The sequence below is a fragment of the Megalops cyprinoides genome, chromosome 24 (assembly GCF_013368585.1).
Source record: "Megalops cyprinoides isolate fMegCyp1 chromosome 24, fMegCyp1.pri, whole genome shotgun sequence".
Taxonomy (NCBI): domain Eukaryota; kingdom Metazoa; phylum Chordata; class Actinopteri; order Elopiformes; family Megalopidae; genus Megalops; species Megalops cyprinoides.
The window spans coordinates 2,847,985-2,868,230 of record NC_050606.1 but is presented as its reverse complement, the minus strand read 5'-3'; the positions used below and the strand labels follow the sequence as shown (position 1 = coordinate 2,868,230).

Here is a 20,246-nt window from a genome sequence, read left to right as displayed (position 1 = left end):
TCAAGAGATTCGAGAAAAACCAGCAACAGAATCCAATGAATCCAGGGCCAATGGCTCAACTCTGCAATAACCCAGGGGACACACTGAACACGTTTCCATACCACCAGCTCAGTGAACCAAACGAATCCTCGCTGTGTGACTCTGTCTGTGACTCATTATGACCTTGCGTACCTGCCTATACAATGAGTAACTAATAAGTAACTAAAGCTCTTTCAGAATGCAATTTTCCAAGGAGACACAACAGATACTCAGGATTTGAGCTCTCTAGACATTAAGTAGGTCTCCCATAACAAATGTGCATCAACTCCTTAAACCAAAATCACCTAAAATGCACTGAATAAACCTCTGTATATTCTGCAGTAATGTTCACCAGTTACGTCACAGATATAACCAATGCTGATTGACAGGAGCTCATTAAGACATGCCTACTAAACTGTAAGGTAAGGTAACACATTCAATTTTAGATAAGGTTAACCTTTAATGTTTAAAATAAAGCTAACTGCAAAAGTATTCAATGAAAAAACAGGTTTTACAACTTAAGCATTATTTAACAGTAATAAATCATATTTTACATAATTTTCCATCTTTAATATAAAGCATAGTGAGCATTGCCAGCAAATCAGTTTGTGAGTATATGGAATGAACAAAGGGAATGATGAATGAACAAACACGAAACACTCAACAACAGTTAAACTCGCCTCATACACACTGCTTATGCGCGTAAGTGTTTTTCTGAAGAACAGGTTTTGAATTCTTAGCTGTCGCAGTAATTGAACAGTAATTGAATAGTGTCAGGCAATGCCATCCTCCACAACAACACCGCTGCAAGATCCAGGGATGCCCCGTCATTAGTTTGCGTCAGGTTTTATTAAACCGTGTCCAATTTTCTCCCTCTATCCTACCCTGTCAATGAGCCAGGGGCATCTCCCTGTGGCCCTCAGAGAGCTCTACATCATCTTCACCAGGATAGGACTCCAGGGGCCAGAGAGACTACAGAGGCTCCAGGGGCCAATGAGATTACAGAGGCTCCAGGGGCCAATGAGATTACAGAGGTCCCAGAAACTGGTGAGATTCCGGAGGATAGTTTGCAATACTTTGTGAGAATGTAGAGGCTTCAGAGGCCAATGGGAACAGAGACTCCAGCTGGCCAATGGGAATGCAGAGGCCTCTGGGACCAATGTGCATACAGAGGTTACAGGAGCTATTGGGAATACAGCGGTTTTCAGGGGCACTGATCTTACATGGGGCTAAGGGTCAGAGGGCGTCCAGGTGAAGAAGTCCACCCCTCTGAGCTCCTCGGGCAGGTACTCCTGCTCCACCGGCCCGCTGAAGGCGGGGTTGTACTTGTAGCCCTTGGCATAGCCCAGTTCCTTCATCAGCCTGGTGGGGGCGTTGCGGAGGTGCAGGGGCACGGGGGGCAGCGGCCCCCGATGGCTCCGCAGGCAGGCCTTCACGTTCCCGTAGGCCTTGTACACCTCCACCGATTTGCGCGCCCTGGCCAGGTAGATCACACACTGCGCCAGCATCACCTGCAGACACGGTGCGGAGAGGCGGGGGGAGAGAGAACGGGAGAGAGAGGGAGAGAGAGAAGGAAAGAGAGAGGGAGGGAGAAAGAGAGAGAGAGGGGGAGAGGAGGAGAGAGAGCGAGAGAGAGAGCGGGGGGAAGAGAGAGAGAACGAGAGAGAGAGGGGGAGAGAGAAGGAAAGAGAGAGGGAGGGAGAAAGAGAGAGAGAGAGGGGGAGAGGAGGAGAGAGAGGGAGAGAGGGAGAGAGAGAGAGGGGGAGAGGAGGAGAGAGAGCGAGAGAGAGAGGGGGAGAGAGAAGGATGGAGAGGGGGGGAAGAGAGAAAGGGCAGAGGAAGAGAGGGAGGAAAAGAGAGGGACGGAGAAATTGGGGGAGAGAGAGAAGGGTTGGGAGAAAGAGAGGGAGAGAGAGAGAAAGAGGGAGGGAGAAAGAATTAAGGAGGGGGAGAGAGAGAAAGAGAAAGATGTTTGGCTTTTTACATCCCTTTACATGGGACTTTCACTATCATTCTGGCAATGCATATTCAGAGGGTTAGCAAGCATAAACACATTAGTTTGACTGAGTGATTGAGTGATTGACTGAAAGCAGCAGTGGTCTCCTTCACTGGTCTGCTGAATGGCAGTGCGGTCTCTGAGGATCAGAGGGACACTGCGGCGGCTGTGGCGTCTCACGGCTGAGCTCACCTCGCACTCCGGCATGCCGATGAAGTGACAGGCCTGGAAGGCCGACACGGCTTGGGGCAGGGCGGCGGGGTCGGCCATCCCTGCACAGACATGGAGAACACGCTGTGATACTCCATCATACACGCAGGACAGAGGAGTACTGCAAAACGCCATCTCATATCTGCCTCAACATGAGATTCAGGACAGAGGAGTCCTGCAAAACGCCATCTCATATCTGCCTCAACATAACACGCAGGAAAGAGGAGTACTGCAGAACACCATCTCATATCTGCCTCAACATGAGATTCAGGACAGAGGAGTCCTGCAAAACACCATCTCATATCTGTCCTTGAATATGGCTCATTTGAGTAAGCAGGTCCTCTCTGTTTTGTGCTGCTGACTTGCAAAGCTCCTTCAGAATGCTTGCTCTGTTCCACTATCTATTCAATGTTTATTCAAAACCTCTGCTCAAGCTGCACTCAATATGCTTTGGAGAACCACAGATAAAGGCATTTTTTTCCCAACAAACACCAAACTGGTAATGTTCTCTGAGAAACTAAAATTTTGACTTTGGAAGTAGAAAAACATCACATTCCTAGAAATCTGTGTTGATCTGAAATGTGTTTTCCGGTCACTGATCACCGTCGCCCGAACTCCCCGCACCCCCTGGCGCTCGCTCACCCACGTCCTCGCTGGCGAAGCGGACCAGCCTGCGGGCCACGTACAGCGGGTCCTCACCCCCCTCCAGCATGCGGCCCAGCCAGTAGAGGGCGGCGTTGGCGTGGGAGCCTCGCAGGGACTTGTGCAGGGCGGAGATGCAGTTGTAGTGCTCCTCACCTTCAGGCCGGAACACACGGGGGGGTGTGGGGGGGGGGGAACACAGCCGGTCAGCTCCTCAGCCAGGCACTCAACGCCTCATACGGAGGAAGGCAGCTTGGCAAGGTACAGCCCGTTCCCATTCCCATACCCCCCCCCCCCCCCCCCCCCATCAACACAATGCCTCTCGCACAGCCGGAATGCCCCCCCCCCCCCCCCACCCCCCGTTTGAGTGTGCCGTCACTGTCACTGAGAGAGATCCAGCAGCACACAGTCATGCAGACAGCTGTCTCCATTCCCATCAACATTAACAATGATCACTTATTACCAATTGTTATACCAAATTAATAACAATGGATATGAATTAATATATGCTTAATAACATGAATACAAGTAACATGAATATAGTTTATTAATAAACTATATTCAAACTGCGGTCCTGTACTTCAGGGCACCCATATAAGCTCCGTAGGGCTCTGTATTCCCCCAGCACCAGTGTTAATGCCCCAGGCTCACGTTCCTGTTGGACAGCCTCCCCCTGCAGCGCTGGGCTTCTAGCTCTCTTAGGCTGGCTCCAGCACAAACAATGAGGCTCCGGCCGCAACAGCATTCACGCGACGTGCCCCCCCCGCCCACCCACGACTCCGACAGCTGGACCCTGGCGCTGACGCCAGGCAGTCTCGGGGGACCCTCGTCATTGTCACTCACCTAGCCCAACGCCCAACAGCCCCAACCCCAACCTATACCGTCACTGGTGGCTGAACAGCAGGAGTGGTTTCATTTCGAAAGCGGGGAAGGGGAACCTACTGCCTGGCGGCTGGGGAGGGACAATGGCACCTCTCTGTGCCTCAACATGGGGGAAAGGGGGGTGAAAGATGTTCCCTTAAAAGGTGAGAGAGATACACCGTCCTTCTCTTCCTACCGCATAAACTATTCTCATGCCTCAGAGCTCCAACAGCTGCTCAGCTCACCACAGCATTCCCATATAGTGTGTGCACATGGAAGTCAAATATATCTCATGCAATAAAGGATAAACAGGATACAAGGAGCACATCAATTAGTAATCTGGTGCGGGGCCAAAAAGAAAGCTGACAGACATCATATCATACTTGCATACAGAAATAGTTCATAGTGAGGTGATTTTTCTCGCATGTAAGGCCGAAGTTATTTTCCAACCTTTACTGAGTTTAACTCGGGCAAAAGTGCTGGGCTCAACGGCTTTGTCAGAGTTGAATTCAGCCAATGAGGTGCGCTCACCTGGTCAGCTGTAGCTTAATTCAGCCAATGAGGTGAGCCCACCTGCCCTGTCAGTGTTGAATTCAGCCAATGAGGTGAGCTCACCTGCCCTGTCGTAGAGGATATGGGACCTCTGCAGCCCCTCTTTCACATGGTCCTCCTGCACCAGGACATCCTGAGAGGTGCTGCCAGGTTTGGACTGGCCCAGCCGGGCGGCGCCCAGCCGGGCCTGTACAGCCAGCTGCAGCCCGTTGAGACCCGCCCGGGCGTCTCCGTCACACAGGTGGGCGATGGTGTCCAGGGCCTTTTGCTCAATGAACACCCTGGGCCTGCAGAATAGAGAGCAGTCAGCGCACACAACCGCTGTCAACACACGAGAGCACACACAATAAATCGCAGGGTGCGTTTCATCTTGGACATTTGCTTAATTTCAAGTCTGCAGCTAGCCTCATTTGCCAACTCTGTGTCAGGCCTCATGGCACATCTGATGCCAACCATAACATTAACTGAGATACTGTATTCTCAAGGGCCTAGCCATCGGCAGCGGCTGGCTCCCCCGCCCAACCGGGGTGAGTTTTTAGCAGTCCAGTCCTCCTGCATGGGCTTACACCAGCACCTCCACGTCTCCCACATCCTCCGAGGGTGGTCAGAGGAGGTGACCACCGCGTGATCACCACATCCATGCCTTCACGCTATTTAAATCTGTGTTTGGGTCCTAATATCTCACGCCATGTGAAAAAGCGCTTAGTCAAGCAGTCAAGCAGGCCACCAGCCGAGCAGCAGGGAGGGATGAGGAGTGCACCGTTAGAGCCAAAACAGTGGCGCTCTGACGATGGATTAAATATCTGCCTGTCCTGAGCCCCGGGGGGACAGAGCAGAAACACACAAGTCTGTCTGCGTCACGTGTTTACCATGCATCTAATTCAATGCGTTTAACAAGACCTGCAGATCAACTACACGTAACGTACGCACACATGTGTGAATGAGTATGTGTGTGTGTGTGTGTGTGTGTGTGTGTATTACGTACAGGTTTTCCTGACCGTGAAATAAATCCGCAACATGACAGGGGAGAAGCACATAGCAGAAATGACTTTCCCTGACCAAACACAACTTGCAGGTGTCAGTGTGTTAGACCCGAAACCGAATACGGCAATCAAACATTAGCCGGGCAAAGTCTGAGACGCCGGCTGCAGGGCAGAGAGCGCTGGCGCGTGCACCCGCATAGCGGAGGGTGTCAGGTGAAGATCCTGCTGTCACCCTCCTGTCTGGCCCGGTGTGTGCAGCGGCCAAGACGCAACGCGATCAGGACTGCTGAAACGGGTTCAAGTGGGTCACGATCCGGACAGCTATCCAGTTACAGCCCCCATACACACACACACACACACACACACACACACACACACACACAAAAACACAAACACACATACACACACACACACACACACACATTTACATTTACTGTAATGTATACCCCCACGCATACACATGCCAGGGTTTCCGCTAGGATTTTTTTCTTGCTGGTCTGGTGTCCGGAAAGAATTTATTTTACCGGACAAATTTGAAACCTACTGTTACAAACGCAAATATAATGTACACCTAGGCTGACGAAAGAATGTCAACGACCTCAAATCAGTTTGACTATTTAATGAACAGTAATGATTAAGCTAAACGAACAGCAACGACTGAGCAAAACCTCAACATTAGCCGCTAAAATGTAGGCTATTATGAAACATCTGTAACCTGTACCAGGTAACATTTTATTTTCTCCTTTTTTTCATCAAGTCCTCTGCTGCCGACTCAAAATCAAATGCGTCCAATGTATCTTTGCAGCTTGCAATGCGCATAAGCCGCGTAACTTTCTCCTCCTGCCTAATTATATGTTTAAAAATAATAATTACTACTGCAACAAAACGGGAAATAAAATGCAGTGTTTTTACTCATCATGGAATGCATCGTTACTCAGGTGGCACTTGAGTAACACACTAAAAACCTATCATCCAATACACCACCCTGCTGTTTACATATAAAAAAACATTACATTATGCTTTACTAAAAACATCATAAGCATCATAAATTTTAATTATTCATTGATTGTCATGAAACTACCAGAATTATTCTGACATTTAAAAGCTGAGGGAACTTCACTTTAAGTCTTATTTTGCAAGACATGTTTACAAGTCTTATGTTAAAAGACAGAAACATGAATTTTATCCTGCTCTATATCGGTCTTGCTGTTTCTTTGTATTTGCGCTGGGAGTGGTAAACAGTGGGGCTGATACACACAGCAGATGTTTCTGTAAGCAGAGCAGACTATTAATAAAATCTCAGGCCACCAGCCCTGCTCCCATAAATACCCCTGGCTGCATTAATAATCGGGTCACCCCACACTGCTGGCTTAGACCCACTACCCCCCCCCCCCCCCACACCGCCCTTCACCCCCCCACTCTCACCCCCCTCCCCACTCTCACCCACGGTTTCAGACCGACATTCCCAAAGTGTTCCAAAATCTGGTGCTGCATAAGATGCTGAACACCAACGCTGCTGATATGTCAAATATCATTTTTTTTAATTACACTCCCAACCACAAAACAGGAATGATTGTAGACATGATTGTAGAAATCACACTGGGCGTACTGTGTTCAGTTCTGCGCACCGCACTAAAAGTGAAAAAGAAAAAGTATAGAGAAGGGCATCAAGACTGGTTCTACATGTCCAACGTATAAGTTATCAAGAGGGACTCAAGACACACAACCTTTATAGCCAAAGAAGAGGGAGACTGGGGTTTCTACATTTTTAAAAGGGGAAAGGAAAATGGACTATGACCACTATTTTAAGATGAGTGCTGTCAGCAGCACAAGAGCACATAGGTGGGAATTAGTTCAAGGTAAATTTCACATCGATACTAAAAACTGCTTTTTCCTCTCACAGAATTACACAGGCATGGAAATAGCCTGCCAGGAATTTTGGTGAAAGCAGAGACACTTTAGAGACTTCGCGACCACACCTGACACAGTCCTAGACACACTCTAGACTGCAGGCGTAATTCCGAGCCCGGCTGCGCTGAATCACCTGGTTTTGTCATTAGACTTCTGTTGTTCTTATGTTTGTTTCTGTGAAGTCTGCACAGCCCGTTGGGAAGAGCAGTTTTCACTTGATGACAGGTGATGGGCTGGCGTGGAGGCTGCAGGGCTTGGCTGCCTTCACCGGTATCCACAGCCACGTTGCCGTCTCAGGAACTGCCTCCTCCATACAAGGTGGGGTTCAGTAGGACATAAAACCCTGCTGACCTGCTACCATCTCCCGGTGACCTACCAACGATGAGTTAGTGGCTCCTGAAACGTTACTTAAATCAATCCGTCAAAACTTTATTGCCACTTAAACCGAAGCCGCTAGTAACTTCTCTGGATGCTTGTTCAGATACCGAATATGCAGCAGAAATAACAAAAAATAAACAACCTTAATAACACAGAAACCAAGGCGATATGTCCACATGACTTCTGGTCATTATAGGTCAGAAAGGTCAAGGTCAAGCCACAGGTCAAAGGTCATGACAACAACTACAGAACTGGACAAATGACCAACACAGCACATCTGATGTGGACAGGACTGCCTAACCCTCTAAGATGAATCCATGTTTGGTTGAAACATGTTGATCTCAGTTTGTGGTTTAAATCACATGGTTTCCATGTAAGTCTTGACTGAACACGTGGCCAAAACACAAATAGTACTGAAACTTCAAAGCTGAGAGAAACACGGTTGTAGGAAGGTCGATGAGGATACCTGACTCACACCTGGTTTTGGGAAAGGCGCTCGTAACGCTTTCAGATGAAACCAGACCCGCTGTCCCACTTGGACCCTCAAATCCAACCTACCGCCAAATTCCCGCCATCTTTTCAACGCCATCCGTCAATCTCACGTTACCCCTGACGGACGGCACCCTATAAAATCGGATAGGTTAACAAGGACGGTGAGAACTCTGCATTTGCTGACTCAAGCCGGAAAATCGGCCTGTTTATTTTTTCCACTTGTATAAATTGTGTGAGGGAAGCGTCCAGAAAGGTACGGGAGAGTCCCGAGGGGGGGAATCAGAGGACAGAGCTCCCTCATGTCCCTGTGAATCCAAAATCACGAGGACTGTCCCATCTCACTGCTAAGATGAAACTCGCACAGGACGTCTGTCATTCAGAGGCCACAGGGAGGGTGATACAGGCATGTGGAGAATACTTTACACTAGGTATTATATAAGGAGATTCCATCTAATATTTAATCATCCAACAATGAGATCATTTACCAATTATTTGTATCAATCCATTTCGATGATTAAAACTTGTATTTTGTATTTCGTAACAGTTGTATTTTTTCTCATTGATATTGATGAGGATGTACCCAAGAACCATGCATACAAATAGGGTAATTCACTGATGTTATTAATTTCAAACCTGAAAACGTGTTTGAATCCAAATCTGCGCGTTAGTAATTACTAATACAAAAAGAACTCCTGTTTTACAAAATGCCCAGGTGAAAAAGTGGGGGTTCAATTATTCAAATATTCAATCTTCTACCCGCAATACACAGTATGTTTTGAAAATACCACTATGGCAAATTGCTCACACTAATTTTAGGTTGCTAAAAGCAAAGCTGATAGATAGAGGAGACAGGGTACACATACAGCAGTTACAGTGTGTAACTAGGATTGCCTTGAGAAGACATCTATCTGCAGTTTGCATGTCAGAAAGTGTTGGGCAAGTAATCAAAAGAACTTCAAAGGCGTAGAGACCCCACCTTAAAGATCACGACAGCTGACTGAGGCAGCTGGATCAAGGCAAGGAAACAACATCAACCCTTTGGTGCAATATTATGTAACATTACATAACTTGATTCAGTACATCAAGACTGGAGGTAATTCATTAGACACAATGACACCCTTTCAGAACCGCATGCGGAGATTTCAGCATGAACTAAACACGTGAACTCTGTCCTCAACTCGGTTCATGTCTCTGATACAGTGTTCCAGATGGCGTTCTCCAATAAAATAGTCACTGACGCTGACACTCACTGACACTCGGCTCCACCGAATAGCCCTGTTTACCAGGAATCCTGCCACGAATGTGACAGGTTGTAAAACGCTGACTGCCAAATGCTGGCAGCAATAAACAGCTGCATCGCTAAGCGCACCACCTACCACCTCTTCAACAAGAAGGAAGGAATGGGCAGAGAAAGAGAGAGAGAGAGAGAAAGGGAGAGAGAGATGGGGGAGAAAGATGGAGAGAGGGAGAGAGGGAGGGAGAGAGAGAGAAAGGGAGAGATAGATGGGGAGAGAGAGAGAGAGAGAGAGAGATAGGGAGAGAGGGAGAGAGGGAGGGAGAGAGAGAGCGAGAGAGAGAGAGAGAGAGAGAGAGAGAGGGAGGGACCGTGAGGAAGCAAGAATGTGTGAGAAAGGGACAGAAACAGAGAAAAACACTGGCTAGAACAATTTTTTTTTGCGTATTGAGCCAGTTCAGACATTTCCCACATGGAACAGTAGCACTTCGCCCGAAATAAAGGTACTGTGGTTTTTGCTGCACAAAAAGATTTTCTTCACTAAGAGTTTAATTCCTCCTGAACTAATAATGTCCTAAGGTGTTTCTGCCCCGACAGCAGAGCAGTAACTCCATAGGCCTAGCTGCTGCTGCTAGTAGGGGGATTTTATGAGCTGACTACTGCCCTAATGTCTCCAGCAGGCTTTAACCCCTGCCTGACCGAGGGCTGTGTTTCTGTTGTGTTTTATCACTATTATGATGATTTATGAGTCGTGGAAAGAAATTCCTCACGGAGCACAATACAGGAATCACATCAAATCCAGCGTAATCCCCTGGACCAATCGGCGCCCAGGAATTCCCGGCAGCCAGCTCTTTGGGGGGGTGACACATGGCCGTGTGAAACCCTACACCCTGCTTGATAACAGGACTCCTTCCGTGGGGGACTCACTCAGATAGCTCGCCCGCTCGCCCGGGAGGGGTCCCGCCGTCGCTGTCGCCCGTTCTGTCGCCCGAGCCGTCGCCCGGCTGTCCCAGCACCCTCAGCCCCAGCGCCGCCACCGCCCGCCCCAGGATCGCCCCCATCGCCTCCGCCGAAAGCTTCTCTAGCACCAGCACCCGGCAGCGGCTCAGCAGGGCCGAGTTCACCTGGAAGGAGGGGTTCTCCGTGGTGGCCCCGATCAGCGTCACCGTTCCGCACTCCACGTGGGGCAGGAAGGTGTCCTGCACTCAGAGGGAGACATGGGGGGCAAGGAGAAAAAGGCACTCAGCATCCAAAATGCTTCCACCTGCCAAAGGTACGTCCAGCCCCATACGCGATACCGAACTCCGTATGTCTAATGCCACACACATTCCTGTATTCCTGTGTGCTGCGCTAGAGTATTAATGTTGCAACATATACTTAAGTGTAAACTTATCCATGTACAGTGTATCTTGCTGAACACATACTTAAGTGTATGCTTACCCTTATACAATATTACTCAAGTATATACTAAAGTATTCGTATGAGCAATCTACAGTGATCTAACTGATCATAAATCTAACATTATTAATCCACATACTCTTAATTATCAGCACTTTTCTGATAACTCCTAACAAGGCATTTGCTGCGCTACATACGAATAGTATCTACACTGCTCTCTGCGATAATAATCTATGAGGTTGATAATAGATTATCAACAAATAATTTATACAACATACTCAACCAAATGTGCTCCACATGTATAGCACAGAATTCTTAACAAGACTATTAATGGTCCAAAAACACTAAATTATTTGTTCCATCTCTCGTTACATTTAGGCTTAATTGCTCTTGTGTACTTTTTTGTTTTTTTGGGTGCTGGTTTCCAGGTTGCTGCCCAATCAGTGTTACTGGCTACTCTGTGTCTCCTTATGTATTGTTTCCATATTGAAAATACAAAAAGATGTATGTTCTGTACATATATAGGTTCCACTGAGACATGTTTAACTGTGAAGTAGTTAAGTCGTGCTTATACATAAGCCACACCTCTCATCTTTAAGAGTGAGTGATGGTTCAAACTGATTATCACGCCGTTATCGACTGTCCTACTTATTCTTATTTACGTGCTGTCAAATATTCAAAAGCACAAGAGTATACGGCTTTGGGATGTTATGCCTCCCCGGAATATGATTTACAGCCGGGCAAACCTGGAAAGGGGAGCCTGGAGAAAGCACAGAGTTCTGAGCCTTAGGGACCGGAGGTTACGCACGGTTTCAGCAGGTATTAGCCTGCGTTTATTTTCAGATCTACACTTTCAGAGAAGTTAAGACGCTGCGGACAGATGGCTGGACTTCCATGCATTGCTGGCCTCTGCTCACTGGAGCAGATGGGAGCTTGTTGCCAGACTACAAAGCATGGAGGCATGCACTCACATACGCACTCACACAAACACGCACTCACATACACACACGCGCACACTCACATACGCACACACACGCGCACTCACATACGCACATGCATGCACTCACATACGCACTCACACAAACACGCACTCACATACACACACGCGCACACTCACATACGCACACACACGCGCACTCACATACGCACATGCATGCACTCACATACGCACACACGCACTCCTCCATTCGATCAATAAGCTGGAACCAGGCTGGCTCATTATACCCCTTTTCCACTGTAGAGCTGGAACCAGTCTAGCTCATTATACCCCTTTTCCACTGTAGAGCTGGAACCAGTCTAGCTCATTATACCCTTTTTTCACTGTAGAGCTGGAACCAGTCTAGCTCATTATACCCCTTTTCCACTGTAGAGCTGGAAAGAGGCTGGCTCATTATACCCCTTTTCCACTGTAGAGCTGGAACCAGTCTAGCTCATTATACCCCTTTTCCACTGTAGAGGTGGAACCAGGCTGGCTCATTACACCTCTTACTACTGTATCCTGTTAGAAAAAATTAAAAATGCATGTAAAACTATATCACAAATGGCACCTCAGCATTCTTGCAGGGAACTCAGCATTCATACAGCTATAATAATAACACGAAAGAAATCTTAAAACATTAACATACATTAAATTCAGTAAGTACTCTTAAAATATTAAGAGTATATTAAGTACTCTTCAAATGGCAGAAAAACACGTTGCACTTGTTTTTTTCTATCCTATTTATTCCTAATAAATGTCTTCAATGTTAAAAAAAATCATGTTTAATGGAGACCAAAAAAAAATCATTGTGGAATGACAACCACAGAATTACCCACAAAATTTTACAAAAAAACACAGATCTATAGATAGATACTGAAAGATCCGTTATTTCCCGCGAGAAACGCTCTCGCCGGCGCACCTGCTGGGACTTGTTGAAGCGGTGTATCTCGTCGATGAAGAGGATGGTCCTCCTCCTGAAGAGCCGCAGCTCGTTCTGGGCCTGCTTGATGACCTCTCGCACGTCATTGGTGGAGGCGCTGGTGGCGGACAGCGTGACGAAGCGGGCGGCGCCGCTCTTCTTGCTGTTGCTGGAGATGATGTGGGCCAGGGTGGTCTGGGGGAGGGACGGCGACACACAGCGGAGGGGAGGCAAACACTCATTTAACGCTCCACTTACATAACATGGAATATTTAAGGAATATTAATGTACTGGACCAGCGTTTCAGCAATGTGGTAACGCCACTGTGGTTTGTAATGGGAGACCTGGGATTGGTTCCCAGCTGCTGCAAGTAAGCTTTTGGTGTCAGCAGTGGGATACACCTAATAGGGCCAGGGTTATGTGATACATACCAAGTATGAAACTACAGGGTTTAAGCTGCGCTTTTTATGGTGTTATATGGATTCAGAAACCCTTAGCTAAAATGGGTAATGCTCTGAGCAAAGGACATCACAACCCAGTGGAGCGGGACTACAAGATTTACTGCACCAAAACCAGGACTTTGAAGACAAAAAAACACAAGAGCAGCATCATTATTTTTCACTTACAGAAGAAGGCACCAGACCACCCCCTTTTTGGTGAAGAACCCTGTCGTTAGCATCACTTCACTGCTGAAGACAACTCCTAGTAAAGACACTCTTACCAGAGGATTCAGATGAACCCATAAACAACCAAAATAGCCAGGGGGGGACACCCAACACCCCCAGCAGGGGCAGGGAGTCATGTTTTGACGGGGGGATCAACGTGCCTGGCGCTGTCCTCCTCGGTATGTGTGGCGAAAGAGACGCCAGCACAGACAAGCTGTTTCAGTTCAGAGTCTGCCTTCCAAAGCACCAGAGGCCAACAGCTAGAGTTCATCAGCGTCAATCAGAGATAAAGGTGGCTTTAACAGAATACTTGCTCCACACTGGTGGAATGAGCTTCCTGCTGAGATTCATAGAACAGATTCCCCAGGTGACTTCAAGAGAAAGCTGAAAACTCATCTCTTCTTGCTTAATCTCTAGTTTACCTTCCTCTCCATTTATCCTATCTATCCCATCTATCCCTATTTTTTATAAAAAAGCACTCAACATTAGTATAAAGAAAGAGCAAATTGCAATGTAATGTAAATTTATGTCATGAGGCTTTCAAATCGTATACAATCTTACAAGTGCTACTGAGACTCTCACTAGTGGCTTCTCTCTACAGGTTCACGCTACTGACATAAGCTTGCAATTGCCTTTTATAGGAAAAAAAAAAAACAGATAAACTGACTTCTCAATCTAAAAATATCATAATGACCCGTACCCCTGCAACTAGTAGCAGTAAAACCTTCTCAGGCTGGTACTTCAGAGCCATGGAGTAATAGAGGAGTGCAGGGTATTTATGACATGGACTAAACCACTGCTTCATGTTCTATTTCTGATTTAAGAGGCGAGTCCATTGTGCCAAGAGCTTTATGGCTAGCAGTGATAGCAGCAGCCAGGCCAGCGCCGCTCTGGATGTTGCAGGTTCATCGGGTTGTGTTGCACATGTGAGCCTAACTGCGGAGTAACAGTCGTTACACGCATCTATATTCCCACACAAAAACAAAAAATGACAGGGTTGAGAATAGCTGGGGGATTGAATGAAAACCACAGATGTAACCTTGATATCAATCCCCTAGTCCTGGAGTCTGTAGGAAGCCTAACTGAACCTGAATCAAAAGCAGTAATAGTATTAATAGTACTTGGTGGGATTGTAGATGGGAAGTTAAATGCCCAAAAGCTGTGTAACACTTTTAAAGTAAGCTGGAATGAAATTACGGCCTCAGAATGGGTTTGTGGAAGACTGCGTAATTACACTCTGAAATCCGCTCCCATCCGCACCTCTGTGAATATCGTGTCATGTTTTTTTTTCTAGTTGAAATGTACTACAACCTCAATTTTCACAGACCAAATGCCCCTCACCTCTTTGATAGGATCAGGCTTTCATCAGCTTGTCTTGCCAGAATTACTGGCTCAGTTCTGAGCTGTCTGTCTGGAAGGCCCGGCTCCCTGCAGAACATTTCTCTCAGTCTGAAACACGGCTGGCTGCTCTCTTCTCAGGCTTATTTAGGGATGTATCTTTAATGCTTTCCCCCCTTTATTACTCGTACCACTAATGAACACTGTTTATAAAAGCTGGAGGCAAGTTCACGCCAAGAACTAAGACGTTTGCAGAAAGGGAACAACTGCAGTCTCAAAGAGAATTAGCTGGTTTAAGCTCTGCCTCTAACCGCGCTGCAAGAATTCTGCGTTTTCAAGGTTTCATTAAGTTCATCAACTCTAAGACAGTAACAGTGCTGAGATTATTTAGGTGGCCGGACCATATCCATTCAAACTGCCCCGGGGGGTGCATGCGGTCCCATTTAAAGCACACTGCCACCCAGCCCCAATCTAGTACAGAGGTGTACACCAGCAGACAGTGACATCATCACAACCCAGTCTCTCTTTGTAACCTTTAACCTCTAAAGTCACCAGGCCAATCAGACAACCTGGATTCATTCATTCACCTAGGCTATACGACGTACTTATTAAACGGAGTCGGAGGCACTCTCGGGTCCTCCAGCTGCGTAAATGAGTACAACTGATACATATCCCATCATTCCACAGCTCCTTCCTCCGAATCTCTGAACGCCGAAGACAGACAAAAAAGAAAGCCTGCGCGTTACAGAGGCAGTTTTATTATATGGACACGATACTATACTATCTCAACACCTTCCCAAAAATAAATAAGATAGTCCGATATGAGCTATATGCTCCAGCAGGTGTAGCGTTTCTCATACCCGCTTGTCAGCGTTAGCTTTGCTCCGAACCCGACATGACCGGCGTCTGGCAGACTCTTCATTCTCTCCGCATAGTGGGGTGCAACAGGTACCACCAGGGCAATGTCAAAGGCCACGTTTAATATTTCGCTAGTTACAGTGCTTTTTTGTAGCACTATAATCTTGAAATATTCTTGAAATATCTTGAAATATTCTAAAGAACGAACATCGTCGATGTAGAATGCGTCAGCTAATGTGCCGTTCACATTTTAAACTTTCAATGAAAAACTTTCACTCGAGGCAAGTGCTTTGATATGGTGCTATGGGCAGGCTCGTTTCACTGAAAACTTTCCTCAGACTTACAGAAGATTTGATATGCACATTTTTCTATTTCTTTTACCAGACCGATTATATTACTGAGATGGCAATCTGCCGCTGTCGGTTATATAAACATTAATGCGTGACGTGCAAGTCCGCTCGAGCTAGAACGGCTATATATCGCTACCAGCTTATTCCGAGTCATACCTTTCCGCACCCAGGCGGCCCCCACAGAATCAAGGACGGGATGTCCTGGGACTCCAGCAGTGATCTGAGCAGGGTGTTCTCCCCCACGACCTTATTTTGTCCGAAATACTCCTCCAGCGTGCTGGGTCGCATTAACTCCGCTAAAGGTTTGCCGCTGTCCAGGAGCGACGTGGCGGGACCCGCCGTGCCCGACCCGCAGGTCTGCAGCTTCGGGGACACCTCCTTCTCTTCTGGCGCAGGTCTTTTCGCGCCTTTGGCCCCCGCAGGGCCGCCCTGTTTGCTGCAGAAAAACGCGCTCCGTTCGCCTTGTGCGGGAGCCTTGCTCCTGTTGCTCTGAAACATTGCGAAAACAGACACAGAGAATGCACGGTTCCCTGTGCTGTCAGGGGTCCCGGTGGCGGCCAGTGAATCGCTCTTTTCACCCTTGGCACTTTCGCTTGAAACCCGGGTTTTTTTGTAAGGGGGTCCGCTTTCGCTGGCATTTCCTCTATCCGCACTTAATGCGTGGGTCTCGGCATGCTTCATCAGGCAGCTGTCCAGGTGAGTGTTGATTTCTGACGCCTCAAAGTCACCCGAACACACGGGACACTGTACAGTGTCCGCACTGCCTGCTTCGTGCGCCATATTTCCCGCGAAACTTATGACACAGGCGTATAATTACTGCGACAACGCAGCGCAAACGTCATGTGTTAGAAAAGTGAACTCCGTTCCCTTCGCATTCTTTAATGCGGCGATCTCTTCTTCTGTTCTGAATGGTAAAACATTTCCTAGTTCAACGCAGGTTGTAATATTTAAGGAGTAAAAAGGCTACGGCCCCAAAGCATTGTGGGGCATGTAGTCCGCTAAAACCAAATCAGGAAGGGTACTATCTGGTTGTAGTACAACCACATATTACCCCAACGTTGAAGTATTAAGGTAAAGCTCACAAATGTGCTCGAGAAACGATACCGGTACACAGCATGAAAGGATACGACGCAATTTACCCTAATGAAGGATTGGCACGGGCAAGGACTTATGAGAAATATAGTCTAATACGTTTAATATCTCCAGAATAAGCCCAATGATATTTTCACATTAGGGACACAGTGTGCGCAGAGAGCTCTGAGTATATTGTTTAAGCATATCTGAACATGCGTTTCGCATTGCACGTTTTCTTGCAATGAAACTTTGTGCATAAACACACATAAACACTTGATGTACCATTTATGGACCGAGGTTTTTAAACTGTTCACTTTACATTTGCTTAGCAGATGGAGTTATCCAGGATAAAGTAGATCACATTTTCGCTGTTTGTTTACACAAGTGGATGTTTCATGCATCAATTAATCAAATGCCTTGTACAAGGGAGGGACCAAGCCTGGGAATCAAGCCAGCAACCTTTGGATTACTAGCCCAGCTTCCTAAAAAGCCGTATTGGCTTACTGCATTTGTTTGTATTTATTGCTTGTTTTCTCTTTGTTGTCTCAGGTCGGACAAAAAGCCTGTCGGTGAGAAACGGCCAGAGGTCACCCCTCTGAAGAGGTCAGAGAGAGGACAGAATGAGGGTGTTCTGAACCCCGACTCTTCTTCCACCAAGCTGGCCAAACTCAGAGCCGTGCAGAGCCGTTCCAGCACCCAGCACCTGGCCAAGATGGTCTTCTTCCACTACCTGGAGAGGGTGGAGACCATGAGGTGCTTCTGGGAGCTGAAGCACATCGAGCTGGAGGGAGATTTTCACCAGGTATGGAGACCCTTACACCTGTGTTCCCCTCACCTTGTCCCAGGGACCCCCCTGCGCATGCTGGTTTCCGCTTCAGCTGAGCTCAGTTTACTAGGTTTGATCGGGCTGTTATATAAGCACTGATCTTTAATAAAGATGCACAGCTGGATTTTGGAGCTCTGGAACTGTAGTCTGCTGCCTCTGAAGTTGGTGTTCTCGATACCGATCCCAGAGAGCGGGAGTCCAGCCGGATTCATTTTACTGATTGAAGCAGTGGAACCAGTAGAACTGGTTTAATGAGCTCAAATAAGGCAGTAATAATTAAAACCAAGTACTGAAAGTGGACATGCAGAGAGAAACTGGACAGTATTTTGGAGACGGCACCCTAGATTAAGGTTTATATGCTGTTGTGTAGTGACCCCTAGTGGACATGTAAGATTATGGCAGGTGAATGTGATGCCTGCATCGCCCCCCTGGATGGTGGTGTCGCCTCTCTTTTAGATCATCACGTCAAGTTTGTTGCGCTCTCATTGCCTCGGGTGCAACAGTGGAGAACGGTTATGAGCTCAATGGCCACTAGATGGCGTCTTTTGCAACCCGTTGCCTCTTCCGTGTAAAAGATGTTATGTAATATCTATGAACATTTGTGTTGTCCAGAGTAGTTTAATCCGTACCGCCTGATTTATTAACACTCTCAAAAAAAGTAAACATAAAATGAGAATCGGTCATTTACAGCAAAAACATGGCACATCTGGTAACCGTGTTTGTTTGACAGCGCCTTCTGCGTGGTGTGTCCAGTTCGGGGAGGAAGAGTGTTATTGTCCACCTCTCCGCTGAGGTTTGGGTTTGCAGGTGGTGCTTTGTAGGCTGGGTTTCCCAGGCAGTGCTTTCGGATTTGCCTCCGTGTGAAAGGGCCCGTGTGTGTCACTCTGAGTGTGCCTGGAGCTGTATGGGTGAGTGAATGTGGTGTGTGGATGTTGACAGTGATCCTGCATTATTCAGCCAGCTTCATGTGTGTCTGCAAAGCCAAGCGTCACGTGCGTGGTATAAGGAGCTGCAGGGTGCACACCCAGACCAGCGCTGGAGTGGTCCAGGGTTCGACTGCAGGATGGAAAACTTAAGTTGCACTTGTCAGAGAGCTTTTACCTTGAGACTGTGTTTGTGGGCTGGGACCAGGTCCTGAAAGGGGTCTGTTATTAAAGTTTTTTTTTTCCCACAAGAGTGGTGTCTGAAAAGGAAAATTTAAAAAAAAGCTTGTTCTTAATATGCTTAAAAATGTATCTTACACAGACTAACAGCAGAATCATAGTAGATTTTTTTTAATCCAGACAGGTACATATTGCAAATGGATGTTCAGGGAACTCCAAAATGGAATAAGCTCAGTGTGTCCAATGTGAATCAGTTACTGTGACACGATTTGTCGGTTTGACACTCAGAGCCGTAATTAAAGAACTTTGCCTAGAAATACATGTATATATGTAAACATTAGGTGCATCTATAAAATATGTAATCTTATGCAATCAGCATAACATAGCATAACATACAATTGGGGAAATAGTTCATATCATTTCAATTATGTAAAGCATATCTTCACATGCATTCATTAAACTATTCCTAAGATCTGGGATATCCTCACATACATGTTGTGTAAGGAGTGTGATGACTTCAGTACAGTACAGCACACAGGTATGTTCTGGATTGCCGTGCTTTCAGACAGCATGTGTCACACTATGTGTCACGCTACCATGCCGTCATCTGTATCGGAGGAGAGTGAAGCTCTGACTGCCACCTCTCTTTTAATCTTTGTTGTTCAGTGTGTCCCTTCCAAGTGGGTCAAAGATTGGTTTAAATCCAGACCACATTCTGATGAAAGTGACCTATTGAAGATGAAAAAACATATTTTTACTATACCGAGCAGTTCAGCTCCCTTCACGGTAAAACTGTTTTTGTATGTGGTATTGTTATTGACACAAGTTAATCTGAGTACTGTCAAGGTCTCTGTGGGGGGGAGCGGGAAGCGGGGGGGGTCTGTAAACAGCTGTCTCAGTGTAGACTAATAGCTGTCAGCTGAATATATCTGGAGCTTGCAGAAGCTTGGGGGGGTGGTTAGGTGTTATGTACCATTTTGCTGCAATTCCCTTGACACTAATTATGTTATCTGTCAAAGCCTCATACAGTAAATACAGGTATACCTCAGTGAATAAAGTACATGCATTCCACAAGGTCACTTTGTTGTTTAGGTATACATGGACATGTATGTCAGGACTTCAGAAAAGGGTCATAATTAACACAAGACAAGATAACTAAATAGGCATCAGCTGTGTCTTAAGAATGAAATACTTAATTAATGTATGTTAAAGGTACATTAAGATTACTTAAAAGCATATTTCACTGAGAGCTTGTGTGTGATTGCCACTGCCTTGGGCATGCTGTGGTGAAGCCTTTACCTTTCCTGCCTGGTTTAAAATGGCCCTCTCAGTGTTGGCTGTGCTAACCGGTACAAATGCGCCGCTTCACTTTGCATTTCTCTGAACCGCCCCCTTCATCGCCTGCATTCTGGCATCGGCAGAATCTGATTAGCGCGTAATCTCTCGCCCCGGACAGCCA

General features: G+C 46.9%; 2 protein-coding genes across 3 annotated transcripts in view; one reads left to right on the top strand and one right to left on the bottom strand.

The window, feature by feature from the left end:
• Window positions 1-1,071: 1,071 nt before the first annotated feature.
• wrnip1 (WRN helicase interacting protein 1) lies at window positions 1,072-16,609 on the bottom strand. The gene is made up of 7 exons (XM_036518719.1): window positions 15,941-16,609; window positions 12,574-12,768; window positions 10,205-10,476; window positions 4,343-4,566; window positions 2,867-3,022; window positions 2,207-2,286; window positions 1,072-1,529 (listed from the first exon to the last, which is right to left on the bottom strand). The coding sequence occupies exons 1-7, from the start codon at window positions 16,562-16,564 to the stop codon at window positions 1,248-1,250; spliced, it is 1,833 nt and encodes a 610-aa protein (XP_036374612.1). The 5' UTR covers window positions 16,565-16,609; the 3' UTR covers window positions 1,072-1,247.
• Window positions 10,409-20,246, top strand: part of LOC118770930 (myosin light chain kinase 2, skeletal/cardiac muscle-like) — a 33,968-nt gene continuing 24,130 nt past the window's right edge. For both annotated transcript variants that reach the window (XM_036518718.1, XM_036518717.1), the window contains exons 1-2: window positions 10,409-10,550; window positions 17,408-17,660. In XM_036518718.1, the coding sequence (XP_036374611.1) occupies window positions 10,495-10,550; window positions 17,408-17,660 (309 nt within the window). In that variant the 5' untranslated portion in view covers window positions 10,409-10,494. The remainder of the gene's footprint in view (window positions 10,551-17,407; window positions 17,661-20,246) is intronic.